Source organism: Gobio gobio (assembly GCF_949357685.1).
Source record: "Gobio gobio genome assembly, chromosome: 25".
Lineage (NCBI taxonomy): Eukaryota > Metazoa > Chordata > Actinopteri > Cypriniformes > Gobionidae > Gobio > Gobio gobio.
In genome coordinates, this window is record NC_137121.1 from 17,423,924 (window position 1) to 17,439,209 (window position 15,286).

Below are 15,286 nucleotides of genomic sequence, written 5' to 3' on the forward strand. Positions count from 1 at the left end.
ATGTACAAAAATGCATCACACTCCCTCCAAGAAAAAAAAAAAACGAGTCAAAGCTATAGGTTGAATTTCTTTATTTATGTACAGAAAAAAGTTAAACTAGAGAACGTGAGGACCAGCAGAGAGCTGACTGGACACAGGAGTGACCACCGGATGCTTAAAAGCTGACTGTTTTGGCGGGCTTGGTGTCGCTGAGCTCAGCATCCAGATAACGGTAACGGCGATGGCGACGCAAGGTTTCAATGGCCTTCTGCTCGAGCGAGGAAGGTGTGATGCCCAAGTCCTCCAGTCCTGGGAGGTCGGGGTACTTCATGTCCGTTGTGTGGAACTGCAATTGAGGGTTTAGATTACTTGTTAAGTTCTTAATAAACTAAATATAGTATGCTGTAATGCTCTGACACACATACCCGGTCGACTTTATCACGGGTTGTCCAGGGCTCGAAAGGGTTCATCTCAAAAAAGCTTGCAACGAGTCTAAAACCAGAGAACACAAAGTGAATGTGAGGCTGCCAAGGCCAACTTTTTTTTAAAAGGTTTAAAGAGATAGTTCACTCAAAGGCAACTCAAATATAGTACACGGACAGTGTTAATGTGAAAAAAGAGGTTAAATTAAATCGGTTCATCATATAAAATGATTGTGTCTCTTTAGAAGACTTGGATTAAACCACTTGATTCATATGGATTTCTTTTACAATCTCTTTATGAGTTTTGAGTGAATAAACTTCCAATATTTTCATTTATGCTATGAAGGTGAGCTACAGTCTTTGAGCTAGTCTGTGAGCTAAAGTCATTCCAAAGGTTTGGAATGACACAAGGGTGAGTAATTGATGACAGAATTTTCATTTTTGGGTGAACTATCCCTTTAAGATAAAGTAATACGAGTGATTTTTTACGATGCTTACTGATAGAGAGGGCGAGGCATGGGATAAGCCAAAAATGGCCTGTGTGCCAGTGCGTACACATACTCCACCAAGTCATGCAGTAGATACCGGTTGGGCCTGTGGAGCAAGAGATTAATGTTTTATTGTCTGACACAATAAATCATGGAATTGAAATGCATAATTTTTGGGCAGTGAAGGAGAAATATGGCCGGTTCTTACCCAACTAATGCATATGTTTTCCCATTAGCATCGAGGTCTTTGATGGCATTGACGATGGCTTTGGCCACATCCACCACCTTTAAAAAGTAAAGGAGGGTAAAATATGTCATCTAAAAATCTGAAATAGGACCATGTGATCATGTAAACTTAAAGTGCCTGATTACGCTACTTTAAAGGTTCAATTTAGTTTTGAAGGTCTCATACAATAGGGTTACATGCATTACAAATTTTCTCATAATATACATTGCAGCATCACATTTTTTCTCACAGTGTCTGAAATGGTTCGATAAATGATTCAGTTTCTCTAAACCCCTCATTTCTGAGTGCCTACTTTGCTGATTGGTCTGATGGCTCAGTCTTTTCAGCTCCATTGGCTTCCCTCAGCACAGTAATGATGGCGTCGGTTTTACCATATCAATTTAAGTCCTCACACCTTGGAAGAGCATGCAAAGTGGATTTGCTTTCGCAGTGCAGAAAAACAGCGTCTTCTCGACATGTCGACAACACAAACCAAACTTTTCCAGGCCTACAACTACAGTGTTTGAAGGCGAGTCAAAATAGACATTGTTCATGGACAGCCAATGAAGTTCAAAGGCTGGCATAATACACATTTGTTACAAACCTTCATAGGTCTATGCCGGAAGTAAGACTGGAATTAGGCTTGTTTCAGGCAGTTTAGAATAGTTTTTTTTCTTTTGGGAGACAATAACTTTATGCACTTTGCAGACCCTTTACATTCACATACAGCTATATTACACACTATATGAAAGGTCATATCTGAAAAGGCATAATAGGTGCACTTTAAATAAGGCGTGTTCTTGTGTTCAAGTTGATTGATACTCACATGAACAGGCTGCTTGACTGTCTTCTTACCCATACCAATTAGAGGTACGGCTTTGCCAAACCAACGCATGTCTAAACACAAGACAATTACAGGAAATATGGTTTTAAAAAAAAAACCAATGTGTTGAGGTCAAATATGCAATTAGGTATCAGCTAGACATAAATTTAGTATTTGTATTTGTATTTGACAGAATGTCTGGTTTGGAACAAAATGAGGGAGAGTTAACAGCCAAGTTTCCATCCAAAGATGTTTTTGTGAACAAAGGATTAACGCTACAAAATTTTCACAGATGTAACTGATTGAAATGGTAATTATTGATACAATTTTGCTGGAACTTTTTTGTTTAACTTTAGCTCAACGTCAATACTTCAACCCCCGGTTTCACAGACAAGGCTTAAGCTAGTACTAGACTAAAATGTATGTTTGAGCTGTTTTAACTGAAAGAATCTTGGCATTTCTAGGTCACGTTTATAAAAGTTACTTAAATGTCCTAAATGAAATAAGGCCCCTAGCTTAGTCTAAGCCCGTCTGTGAAACCGGGCCCAAATGCTGTGTTAAATCTATTCGAACTTCAAATACGGAGACATTTTTTTAACTGTAACAGTTATTTTATGGTCCCATAACCTTCACATTGTATATTACAGTCGAATGAGCCAAGTAATTCCTGGGTATTTTATCTTAGCTGGGATTAAAATAATTAACAGCCTTTTTTTCTTAAATTGCAAATTAAAATGTTTTATACATTTTGTTGTGAAGATGAAAAAATAAAGTAAAACTGCATTCTGAATTAATTTAGAATAGTCAGTGGTTTCAATTGTCTCATTATTTTCTTCATTCCATAAAGGTTTGGTGATATCTGGGAATGTGAAAGATGCAGAATTTGCAATAACACAAAATTATGCATGGAAATGGCTCAAGGCAGAATGTTTTTTAAAGGATGCCATTACACAATTTTATTAGTAAAAGGCCAATTGGATGGAAACAGACAGGAGATGGCAAACCACCCAAACTTAAAAAAGGATGGAAACTAATGATGACAGAACTTTCCTTTTTGGGTCTCTTTTTGTATTTTTTATGCAATAACTGTTTTCAGACAGACCGAATTGTATCACATGAAATGAAGGCAAATATTAAATTGTTATAATCAGTAACCATTTTCAGGATGCAGTCAGATACCTACTAGCAAAGTGGTTCAAGAATCGATCTTCTCTTCCAAAGCACTCCGAAGGTTTCAATATGACAGCCTCAGGGAACTCTTCCCGCACTGTTGCCTCGCCAACAGCCTGCAAGAGTTGAACTCATTAGAACCATTTATGACACAAAATCAGCGCAATCATCATACTTTATTATTCAATCATACTTTAAATTTGTAGAACACGTTACTATTGACTTCAGAAAGGTTTACCTATATGATTTCCTGCATAGGTTGTCAGTGGAGAAACTGAAAGTCGTTTCAGAAGTCAAGTTTTAAAGAACGGATTGGGCTTTCAATAAAACCTGGCTGCCTATTCAGTAGAATTTTTTTTATATCAGTGTTCCCTGACTAGAGAAAACAGGAAAAAGGGCTGTTGTCTTCCCTAGGTAGGAAAACTAATTCTGATTCTGATTCTCCCTACTACTACTTTTTTTTATCTTTTAAATGTTCCTTTCTAAAAAAGCCTAATGCTTGAATAAGTTCAAAAGGTCTTCCAGGTTAGTGGAATTGCACACACAGAGCAGCAGCTAGTCATGTGACTATCACTGAAAACTGAGATCACTTGAATTACAGAAATCATTTCACTTTTAAATGTTTTCTCAACATTGCATATCTAATGCTGCGTTCACACCAAACGCGAATAGAGCGTCTGGCGGGAGTGATTTCAATGTTAAGTCAATGGAAAGGCGCGTTGACGCGCGTCTGGAGGTCTCTCGGCGCGGAAGGCGCGTTTCGCGCGGCGCGAAGGACGCGAATCCGCCTCATTGGACGCGAATTGAGCGTCTTGCGCGATACGCGCGTTACACGCGAATGGTGCTTTTGTGCATTCACGCGTTTGAAGCAAATTCGCGTCTGACGCCCGAGTTGAAAAATTTGAACTTTGACGTCAATTCGCGCCGCGTTAACCAATCAGGAGCCTGCTTGCTGCTGTCACGTGGTAAAGTGACGTGTATGAGAAACCCTGCATAAATTAAAATAGTACTATTGTGTCACAAAATGTAGTTTTAAGACTTTTTCAGGTGGGAATGTAGTTGTTTAAAGCTCAAATCTGTGGTTTATTTATAAAGAGAGCGCCTATTTAAAAAAAATAATCTTGTGTTTTTGGAGTTGTGAGATCCAGGGGATCACCGGGCAATCACTGCTCATAACCCCGGTGAAGGCAGCCTTTCCTCGGCCAGTCCTTCTGGCGTCTGCCGCTGGCTCTGATGTCCTGTAGTGGTTCGTTTTGTGTAGATCTAACGGCCGAGCTTTGCTCTCATGAATCTATAATTTGTTGTCTGCCAAATCGTTTTGACTGAGGGCAAAGAGAAGTTTCTTAACTTTATATTTTAAGGATATTTAAACATACATGCAGTGAAGATAATGTAGGAGTTGCCTGGACCACATTTGTGTGGCTATTAATGCTTAATATATATTTTTAATGAAAATGAAAAGAGGCAGAGTGGTGTTTTATGACATATTTTTCTTCAAACGCCCGATTTCTACGCACGTCCAATTCGCCGCGGACGCGCGAATGCATTCAAAATGTTCGCGCGTGAAACTAGACGCGGTAGACGCTATTTTGACGCTCTATTCGCGTTTGGTGTGAACGCAGCATAATGAACTCCTGATGAACACATTAATTATTATTTAAAGCATCACGGAGTGAGTCATTTAATCATGTACTAATGTTTCAGGAAAGCTTTTGAATTTCAAACACATTAAAATGTGAAATCTCGCGGTAAATCCGGTCCAGTCAGCGTCAGTCTGGTGCAGGCGCAGCGTGCAACACTGTTTTTTGAATGAGAAGAAATGGCACAAGGCAGTGACAGCACCGGGAGATTTTCTGCCTTCTAAAAGGACCAAATCTGAGGTGTGGTCATATTTTGGCTTTTACAAAGTCCTGAGGGAAACTTAATCGAAGATGGTCACCCTGTCTGCAGAACATTCAAGAAGAAAGTTGCTGTAATAGGGGGAAACACTTCAAATCTGCGAACGCAAGGCAAGTGGACTTTGACCTCAATACCAAAACTAAGTCTGGGAAATAATAACGTGAAGTTTGAGCCAAATTAACAACCGCCATTTGCGGGTGTATTTCGGCTGTGGCATGTAACACAGTCACTCAACTTTGGCGGTTGAACTTATTATAGTCTTCTCAAAAGCCATCTGTTATAATTGCGTTGCGCTTTATAACCAAATCACACATTTCTATTGAGTTTATGAATGCAATGTCTAATAATCAGAGGCATTCAGATTAGCCAGAGTTTTGTTCAGAGCGCGCTCTCACTCACTGAAATCTGCACTGAAATCAGAGATGAACGTGCGATGTACGCAGGAGATTCATTCATCATACAGTGGTTGACTGTTTTTGTTCTATTTCAGCAGCGAAAATAGTTTCAAACAAACACAGCAGAACCACAGCGCATCTGATATGACTGCCATAAAGTTGGCTTGACGTTTGATATTCACGAATTTAGGGACCGTCTCTAACGTTACATACAACATTGATATACACGTTTCTAACTTCAATAGCATTTGAAGAGAATGACTTACAGTCATAAAACCAACTGTAAAGTGTTCATCTAGGTGTCAGGTATGATGCACACCTATTGGATTTTTGATATTTAATAAAATAAACTGTCAAATCATATGAAAATATGGATATGCTTTATTTCACTAGGATACTGTTTGGGCTCTTACACAAAATATGCTAGATTTAAATGCGTCATAGCTGATAGAACACTGATGAGAATATTGCTTAAGAATATATTTACAGAGATAATATTAGAGATTATATTTACACCAAATTATTATTATTTATGCGTTGCTATTGACGACATCCCCATATATTTATAAGGAAGGAAATCCCACAGAATGGAATCTATCTTAAAAAAAGTGCATAGAGCTGCTTGTTTTATTTGTTGTTTGTTGATTTTCAAATATAAAACTTGTTGAAATGTTTTAAGTGTATGCATCTGTTCTTTTTGAACACTTTCATCTCATTTCAACAAAACTGTGATAATATTGATAACCGCGATAATTTGGGTCACTATAATCGTGATGTGAAATTTCCATACCATTTCATATTAACATGCAATGCAGGGATTCCCCAACTTTTTTTTGTCAGCTGAATCTCCTAATATATTAACTTGATGTACCCCCTGAAATTTAAAGATAAATTAGGTCAATACTAATAATAATAATTATAAAATTAAGTTCACGGTCCTCTGATGTCAGTCACATGATGGATGTTGTCACAATACTGGATTTTCTAACTTTGATACGATAAATCGTTGAAGTTACACTTTAACTCAATGCACAACCATGGTTTGAATAAGGATGTTACCTTATTCCTTAGATACTTGGAGGGGCTGCGGATATCTGCATTAAGGTGGGACACATGGATAAATTTTTTAATTCCGGCTTCACGAGCTGCCCTTGCGATCTGCTGGGGGATGGAGACGAAGACATCTTCAAACTTGTAGTTGCTTTAAAAGAGAGAAAATGTGTTACAGAAATATATCCATTAAAATATATCTGCAGACCACGTAGAGTTATCCAAGTTTGTTTAGCTCAGGCAGAATTTAGTTTATTAAACTAGCTGATGATCATTTGATTTTAAGATATAAAGCTCTGATGTTTTGACAGTTTTATTAAAAACTGTAGGGCTGCAAAAGAGAAGCTTTAGTGACTCCCTTCTTTTTTTATCAAAATAAAAGTTTCATAGTTTAATAGTAAACAGTTACTTTACATTTGAATAATATATCACAGTATTACTGTTTTTATTGTTTGTATTTTTAATAAAATAAATGCAGCCTTGGTGAACATAAGACGCTTCTAAAAACATAAAAAATCTTACAGATCAAAATTCTCTCAACGCTAGTGTATATAGCCATATTGATATATAATCACAACATTTGGCCACATTGTGCAGTCCTACAAACCTCAAATTTTTAAGCCACAATCACTTAATTGACAATTATCATCGCACACCTGTTGGTGATTGGTGCATAGAAAAGAGGGAAAAAAAAAATCTCAAAAGTTAAAGGAAATCCCGCACACTATAGATACTTACAGAAGATATCAAAAACTTTTTATTAGCAACGTTTCGGCCTCATGACCTTTCGGGCCTATAAACATAATACTCAAACTTCATCACATTTAAAAAGACAACATGACCAATCACTGCAGAGAAGCATAGATTAGTAATCACGCTCAATGACTCAATATATCTTTAGCAAAATCATTAGCAGAATTTTCTATCAGAAGAAAAGACGTTTATTATCCGATTTTAGCCCATTTTTTGTTTTACATTGAATCACGATGTGTCCTCTTTACGTTTTTTTGGGATTGAAAAAGTGAGTGTGCCACCTAGAGGGGGCGATATTGAATTGTGAGTTTTGGATTTTTACCCTTCAGACTTTATCACCTATGGGTATGAATGATGAAACATTTTTTAATGTGATTTTATAATTATTTTTTTTTGTTGATGTGTTATTTATTTACAATTATTAATGTAACTATATGTGACATTGGGGTGCTAATGATATATTCAGTCATTGAGCGTGATTACTAATCTATGCTTCTCTGCAGTGATTTGCCATGTTATCTTTTTAAATGAGATGGAGTTTGAGTAATATATGCCCGATGAAGGTCATAAGACCGAAACGTTGCTAATAAAAAGTTTTTGATATCTTCTACAGGTATCGATTAGTGTGCGGGATTTCCTTTTGGGGGTAACAATAAATAAATAAAAAATAAATAAATTGGAATTAGATTTTTCCCCAAACTCATACAGCCCTCTTTTCCAGTACCTGGTCTCCCACTCTCTTCCCACAAGGTTGATCACAACGTTAGAGTGTGCGATCGCTCTTTTGATAGATTCCTTATCTCTTGCATCCCATTCCTGTAAAAGCATCAAAACGCATTTTACCAGTTTAGCCCACTTTCATTAGAAATAAAACTCTTCCTCTGGAAATAACACGCATAGATATTCACCATAAAGATGATCTGGCCAAGATCGCCCATAGGTCTGAGGTACATAAGATCGTACTGGTCACATCGGTGAGGAATCACGATCTGGGAGCCCATACGCCCTAAAACAAACCCGAAAAACTTTTCAAACGAATGAAACGGCAATGGAAGGCTTGTAAGTGAATGAGGCTCATTCTGGCTTTTATGATGAGTGACATGTGGACTCACCGAGTCTGTTGACGACATATCTCCCAAGGAATCCAGTGGCTCCAAACACTGTCGCAGCTACTCCACTGGAGGACGAGCGGCCTCCTTTTCCTTTCGGCACCACGGCATGATGGATCTTCCTGTGCAGAACAGTAACAGGCCCAGCCGCCAGCAACACTGGAGAACAGGTGCCTGACAAACAGAGGAAATAATCCATGTGAAAACAAATGTCTTAAAATAATATAGACATAAATATGTTTTTGAAATAATTCAAATAGACTGTTGAAAGTCTACGGTGTAATATATACATTTCTAGGGCCTCTACATTAGCAACCTTATCAAAACTTTGCTGGAAAACCTGTACACAATCTATTACATGCTTTCTGTCCTCTGATTGATAATCTTTACTTTTATAGCAAGTAAAAGCCTTTTAGTATAGTTCTAAAAATGTCCACCTTCAGGTCAAGGTACCTGTGACTTTTTGCTCCGAAATCATTACAGGTTTTTAAAAAATGTTTTTTAAAGTAAGTTACGTAAGAATAACTTTTATAAACTACAGTGCTTTGATAATAAAACCAAGAATGTATATGTATATAATCTTATCTAGATTTATTATTGGGAGATACAAATGGCAATTGATATTTATATACATTATTTACATTACAAGCTATCAGAATTCATCTTACCTTTTGTCTATATAAATGTATTAGACTGCATATTTTTGCTCAGTTCGGGTCTCTGAATAAAATTGAGGTGTTTTTCCCCCCCTCCTGGAGTATGAGCTCCATATTCTCCAATCATAATATATGGGCAACAAAGGCCTGATGTATCAAATATGATACAATATATTACTACAGGGTTAAATGTGGTAAAGGGCAATACGACTCGATGCTTCAGAATAACAATATTAGCAAATATTACATGTTAAATGCTACAGAACGTCTAAAGTTATAGAAAATAAAAAAATAAGCATTTTGGGCATCTTTTGTGCGCCTGTACAGCCAATGTATACCATCTTGGTAGGGAGCTCTCTATGTTTTGAGGCATAACTTACTCTCCGATTATGCTAAACTACACTGCATACAACCTGCATTAAGTTGAAAATGACAAAAAATTTAAGTCGTGCATAAAACGACCCGTTTTATAGTTTTAAATGACACAGTAGCATATTTCAGATTATACTGCATTTGTTCTAGTGCACAAATGAGGCCTGATGTCTTTAGCCGGGGTCACACAACACAAGACAACGATTTACATTAAACATCATCTAATCGCTATATTATTCGTCATTTTAACAGCCTCAGCCATAATAGTGTTTATATACAGTCACGCTGTCTGTATGGTAAAGTAATCTAACGGTGAACTCACCTGAAAGCTTGGGAAGGACACCGGCAGGACGGCAAAGCAGAGTGACAGCCGCCATGATTCTGGCCGTCAGCACGGAGGACGGAAGCTGAGGAGGGTCAAACGCAAACGAAAAACTCTTTTTTTTTTTGGATAAGCGCGGTGAGAACACGTAGAGTGCATTTTCTTTTCTTTTATCATTTTAAGTACTTTCTTTTATATATTTTACGATAAGAGGAAAACAGAAAGCTATAGCTAATTTAACGTATTTTCCCCACATTTGTAGTATTAACATTACAAGTTGTTTACCTCAGAGGTAAGTTAAGCCTATAACGTTAGTAACGTTATACGGTTACATATAAAAATATGTCATAGTTTTTTTTGTACGTATTTTATTGTTTAATAGCTTAAAAAGAGTTAGTTCTTTACGGGTTTGGAACGACATGATGGTGATTATGACAGAATTTAAATTTTTGGCGGCAGCACTATCACTTTAATGATGTATAAATATGCCTTGTCTAATACAAAATTGTGGTGACCATAAGACTCCACATGTGGGCAAACATTAGCACAAAAACATTACGCGACTTGTTATTGGTTATTTATAAGTTAGGGTAACTTTTAAGTCCCATAGTATGCTTTTAAATAATACATTCTTTAAAAACATCTAGCTTCAAATAAAATAGTCTAACTTTAAAAGTGTGGAAAATTACATTTACCAGAATTTCTTTATTTTAATGAGTACACATCCCCTCGATGTTACATACATATACATTATAAAATGCCATTTTTGACTAAATGAATTAAACTGAATAAATAAAGACCAGACCATGTTTTGCATTTAAAAATGTCACATTCAGTACGGTATTTTATTGTCATAGATATGACAGTATATTACAGACAATATTCAGGAGACAAATTTCATTCTAATACTGAAAGGCACTACCTAACACCCTTGATCCAAGACTTTCTTCTAAAATCCCATAAACAAAATTGTCAAGAAACAACAAGGGAGAGAGATAGCATATGGTAGTAAAAATCTCTTTTTCAATTATAACAGATAAACAATACAAGAACAAGTAAAACCTTGTCTAATGTTTACATGACTGGGTGCCATCCACATAGAGTGGATAGTATTTACCTTAAGAATTATATACAGGAAAATAAACTATTACATAAAGTGTTGTATTTTAATTATGTATGAACATACAATGATGCACTAATTTTACTTTAAACAGCAACTTTAAAAACATCATTCTTGACCTTCCCTTTGAATCTAAATTATAATCATAACCACCTTCATCAACAACAATATTGCCATCATTATCAGTCATCATCAATACAATCACGCAAGTATTGTGCACATTTTGATGATCTAGTGTGCTTTCCTTCAGATTTAGTCTGAGGATGTGTTTCTCTACAACAAAAATGTATATGATAAATCTCTTTGGCTCAGCAATTATTGCACTGATAGCTTACTAACATCGAAACAATACAAAAAAACCTGGCAAATGACAACAAAACATACAAACACTGTTAATCCATGCAGTAATATTGCACAATAAAGCAGCTTTGGACTCAAGGTTAGCTTGAGCTCTATTTTTGACATTGCTAATAGCTTTGATGCTTTTAAAAGAAAAATGAAAAAGCACACTAGACCCAATAAACATGCACATAGCATGATACTCTGCAAAATATGTCAGTGTTTCACACAATCTCATAGCAATAATCTTTTCAAAATACAACACAAGCACCAAAATGATACCAAATGATTCACTTTACTTAGAAATCAACAAAACATTTGAATAGACTATCGGTCTTTAACTACTAATCTAATTCCTCTAGTCTGGAAAGTGAAGGTGAGGTTGCACTATAGAAGATCTATTTTATTTTAGAATTTGTGATTTATTAATAAAAACAGAAGCCTTACCGCATCACATCATCCTGCCAACATTCATCGCGAAATCATTTTGCACACTCAAACTCTAGTGTGACCGCACCTTTACAGACCACAACAGCTAAAAAACATTATTTGTTTGAATTTTCGTACTTTTTTATGCCATACAACAAAGTCAAACTCAGTCTAAGCCGCACAATAGGTCCAGACCAGGCGGCTGAAGTAGAAATCATACGCTATAAAAATATTACTTTTCTTGTGTTAGACAATAGGGGGGAGAAACTGAGGCTCCTGTCCTTCCGAAGAATCAGAGCTTGATCCTTGATCAGATTTGATGATGATCTGAACCGACCGCTCTCCACTAGAGTCCGACTTGCTGTCTTTGCTCACACTTTTGCCCGAATTTTCACTGTTTTCTTCCTCGGCCGATGCTCCTATAGGACGCAGACGCTCTTCTGATGCCATCTTGCTTCCTTTGCTTGAAGTGTCACTGACCCTCTTAAGTTTGTCCTCGGATCCAGATTTATCGGCTATGGAAAGAGAAAAGATATAAATTATATTTTGCATAATGGAAAAAAATTTACAAAATTATAATACATTAAAAAATAAATAATTCATACATATATTTAATTATACTATTACACTATAATAATTACATTTTATAATAATAATAATAAATGTAAAATTAATAGTTCACATTATATTTTATGGAGCCCCTAAAGGGACATGGTGAAATAAAAAATATGAGATCCTTCATTCACTTGTCCGAGTAAAACATTTGCTTGTGCGGATTTTTTTTGTAAATATAATCTATACTGAAGCAATATTCTCACCAGTGTTTAATCAGCTTTGACATATTTAAATATGCATATTTGTCATATTTGTACCTTTTTATAAAGGGCATTTTTCCATAATCTTATTAAATATAGGGTATGCTTCGACTTTCCTTTTATATTCTTAAATTTAATCAATAAATTAAATTAGAATAAGACACTATAGGCTGCTACCAATCAAATTAAATCATTTACACTGAAAAATTACAACTGCATTAAATAATGTTATGAGATTATTTAAAATATTTTTGAATATACAAATAAGAAATGTTGGAAAGATGAAACTAAACCACCAGTAGGTGGCAGCATGTGACCGTCTTAATGAGCGAGTCATTGAGTCGATTCAGTGAAACGGCTGAATCATTCAAGAATTTAGCGGTCGTTTACGAATAGGCCATTGAATCTTTGATTCAACCGATTCATTAAAACGCTGAATTATTCACTAACACACACTGTTGCTGTGAGATGCGTTACGGTTCTGCTGTGATATTTGTTTGGAACTATTTTCGCTGCTGAAATAGAACAAAAACAGTCCATATTGCTTCTAAAATGTAAGTAACTTAATGTTAAATTGTTTATGGAACTGGCGTATGAAATCAGTGTCATTTTCAGTCGTGATGGTATTCAGGAAAACAACACTCTTGTTAGTGTAATGTTGCTTAACTGTATCATATGTTATAAATATAAAAACTGCACAATTTTATCTGTGTATGTTAACTGAGTTTCTGTGTGTGAGCGGCGCTCATTTGTTTTCGATTTTCTCCTCGAGAGGCTGCGCAAGCCTCAAAAGCACAACCTTGTTAACTTCAGTTCGTTTTATATTATTATCCACTATCGATCGCCACTTACACTAACTGAAGGCAGGAATCATTATTGCACTTTGGTGATTCCATAGTTATTTTTTGTTTTGACGTTTTAACCAGGATACTTGTCCGTCGGGCAAGTACAATTGTTTTTCACTTGCTCCTTCAAAAAATCCACTTGTCCCGGACAAGCGTTAATGTCGAGCCCTGGCAAAAGGATTTAAATATACTCTATTGCCAAAAGTTTTGAGATTTTCTGCCTTTAATCTGCCTTTACATGCACATGAACTTTTAATGACATCCTATTCTTAATCCGTAGGATTTAATATGGAGTTGCCCCACCATTTGCAGCTATAACAGCTTCAACTCTTCTGGGAAGGCTTTCCACAAGGTTTAGGAGTGTGTTTATGGGAAGTTTTGAACATCCTTCTAGAAGCACATTTGTGAGGTCAGGCACTGATGTTGGACGAGAAGGCCTGGCTCGCAGTCACCGCTCTAATTCATCCCAAAGGTGTTCTATCGGGTTGAGCTCAGGACTCTGTGCAGGCCAGTCAAGTTCCTCCACACCAAACTCACTCATCCATGTCTTTATGGACCTTTCTTTGTGCACTGGTGCAGTCATGTTGGCACAGGAAGGGGCCATCCCACAAAGTTGGGAGCATGAAATTGGCCAAAATGTCTTGGTATGCTGAAACATTAACAGTTTCTTTCACTGAACTAAGGGTTCAAGCCCAACCCCTGAAAAACAACCCCACACCATAATCCCCCCTCCACCAAACTTTAAACTTGGCACAATGCAGTCAGGCAAGTACCGTTCTCCTGGCAACTTCTAAACCCAGACTCGATCCATCGGATTGCCAGACAGAGAAGCGTGATTCGTCACTCCAGAGAACACGTCTCCACTGCTCTTTACCCCACTGCATCCCACCCTTTGCATTGCACTTGGTGATGTAAGGTTTGGATGCAGCTGGTCGGCCATGGGAACCCATTCCATGAAGCTCTCTACACAGTTCTTGAGCTAATCTGAAGGCCACACAAAGTTTGGAGGTCTGTAGCTATTGACTCTGCAGAAAGTTGGCGACTTCTGCGCACTGTGTGCCTCAGCATGCGCTGACCCCACTCTGTGATTTTACGTGGCCTACCACTTCGTGGCTGATTTGCTGTTGTTCCCAATTGCTTCCACTTTGTTATAATAACACTAACAGTTGACCGTGAAATATTTAGTTGTGAGAAATTTTCCCGAATGGACTTGTTGCACAGGTGGCAACCTATCACGGTACCACGCTTGAATTCACTGAGCTCCTGAGAGCAACCCATTCTTTCACAAATGTTTGTAGAAGCGTCTGTAGGTGCTTGATTTTATACACCTGTGGCAATGGAAGTGACTGGAACACCTGAATTCAATGATATGGAGGGGTGTCCCAATACTTTTGGCAATATAGTGTATTTTTTCACCATGTCCCTTTAGGTGCTCCGTAATATTTTAATCATATTATGATATTATATAACATTTTCTTTCATATTGTAACTAATAATTAATTCATTCAAGACATTCATACATTTGTAAGCATGATTATGTGTCTAAATATTTTTGAGTTCACTGTTTATCATGATCAATCATTACTCTATAAGCACATATTTTGCCCCTTGCCTGTCCTGTTGAAACTCGCTTTGCGGTAAGTGAAGTCATAATTGTTGTCATTGTCTTTCCGGATAGTTCGAGGTTTAGGATGGAGCTTGTTGAGACGGCCCTCTGTAATCCACTCATGCTGCATCGCTTCATCAGGCGTCATCCGTTTTGTGGGATCCCACCTACAAGAACGCAACGGTACAGGTTGAGAAAGCCTATTTATGTGTTGTGGTGATAATAAATATGAAGTCATTTCATTACTTTACATACACAAGGCAACGTCGAATGAAGTCAAGAAATAGAGGATCGTTGGTCTTCAGCACACTGGCAAGATCTTTTGAGTTGGGTCGACGTTTTTTCCCTTTGCTGTTGGTGATATTCCTTGGGTTTCCTTTGGAATCTGATTGGAAGATGTCAATCAAAATGAAACCTCAATGTTCATCATTAGCATGAACAAAACCTTATCATAAAGTGTTACTGTTA

General features: G+C 37.0%; 2 protein-coding genes across 5 annotated transcripts in view; both read right to left on the minus strand.

Annotated features, from left to right (window-relative positions):
- Positions 1-54: 54 nt before the first annotated feature.
- Positions 55-9,741, minus strand: ndufa9a (NADH:ubiquinone oxidoreductase subunit A9a). The gene is made up of 11 exons (XM_079809399.1): positions 9,665-9,741; positions 8,318-8,488; positions 8,114-8,211; positions 7,930-8,021; positions 6,462-6,603; positions 3,122-3,224; positions 1,942-2,012; positions 1,098-1,174; positions 900-995; positions 405-471; positions 55-325 (listed from the first exon to the last, which is right to left on the minus strand). The coding sequence occupies exons 1-11, from the start codon at positions 9,717-9,719 to the stop codon at positions 155-157; spliced, it is 1,143 nt and encodes a 380-aa protein (XP_079665525.1). The 5' UTR covers positions 9,720-9,741; the 3' UTR covers positions 55-154.
- Positions 9,742-10,335: 594 nt separating this feature from the next.
- Positions 10,336-15,286, minus strand: part of dyrk4 (dual-specificity tyrosine-(Y)-phosphorylation regulated kinase 4) — a 29,401-nt gene continuing 24,450 nt past the window's right edge. For 3 of the 4 annotated variants that reach the window (XM_079809397.1, XM_079809395.1, XM_079809398.1), the window contains 3 exons: positions 15,074-15,203; positions 14,825-14,985; positions 10,359-12,067 (listed from right to left, as the gene is read on the minus strand). In XM_079809397.1, coding sequence (XP_079665523.1) covers positions 11,799-12,067; positions 14,825-14,985; positions 15,074-15,203 — 560 coding nt within the window. In that variant the 3' untranslated portion in view covers positions 10,359-11,798. Of the gene's footprint in view, positions 12,068-14,824; positions 14,986-15,073; positions 15,204-15,286 lie in introns of all 4 variants that reach the window. The other variant, XM_079809396.1, reaches the window with a different exon arrangement.

What these genes read in the sequence shown, in the direction of transcription:
- ndufa9a (XM_079809399.1), bottom strand. Translation starts at nt 9,719, where the DNA reads ATGGCGGCTGTCACTCTGCTTTGCCGTCCTGCCGGTGTCCTTCCCAAG. An exon ending in ATATGTCGTCAACAGACTCG is followed by an intron (nt 8,212 to 8,317) that starts GTGAGTCCACAT and finishes GGTTTGTTTTAG; the next exon opens with GGCGTATGGGCTCCCAGATC. An exon ending in CCAAGTATCTAAGGAATAAG is followed by an intron (nt 3,225 to 6,461) that starts GTAACATCCTTA and finishes CAACTCTTGCAG; the next exon opens with GCTGTTGGCGAGGCAACAGT.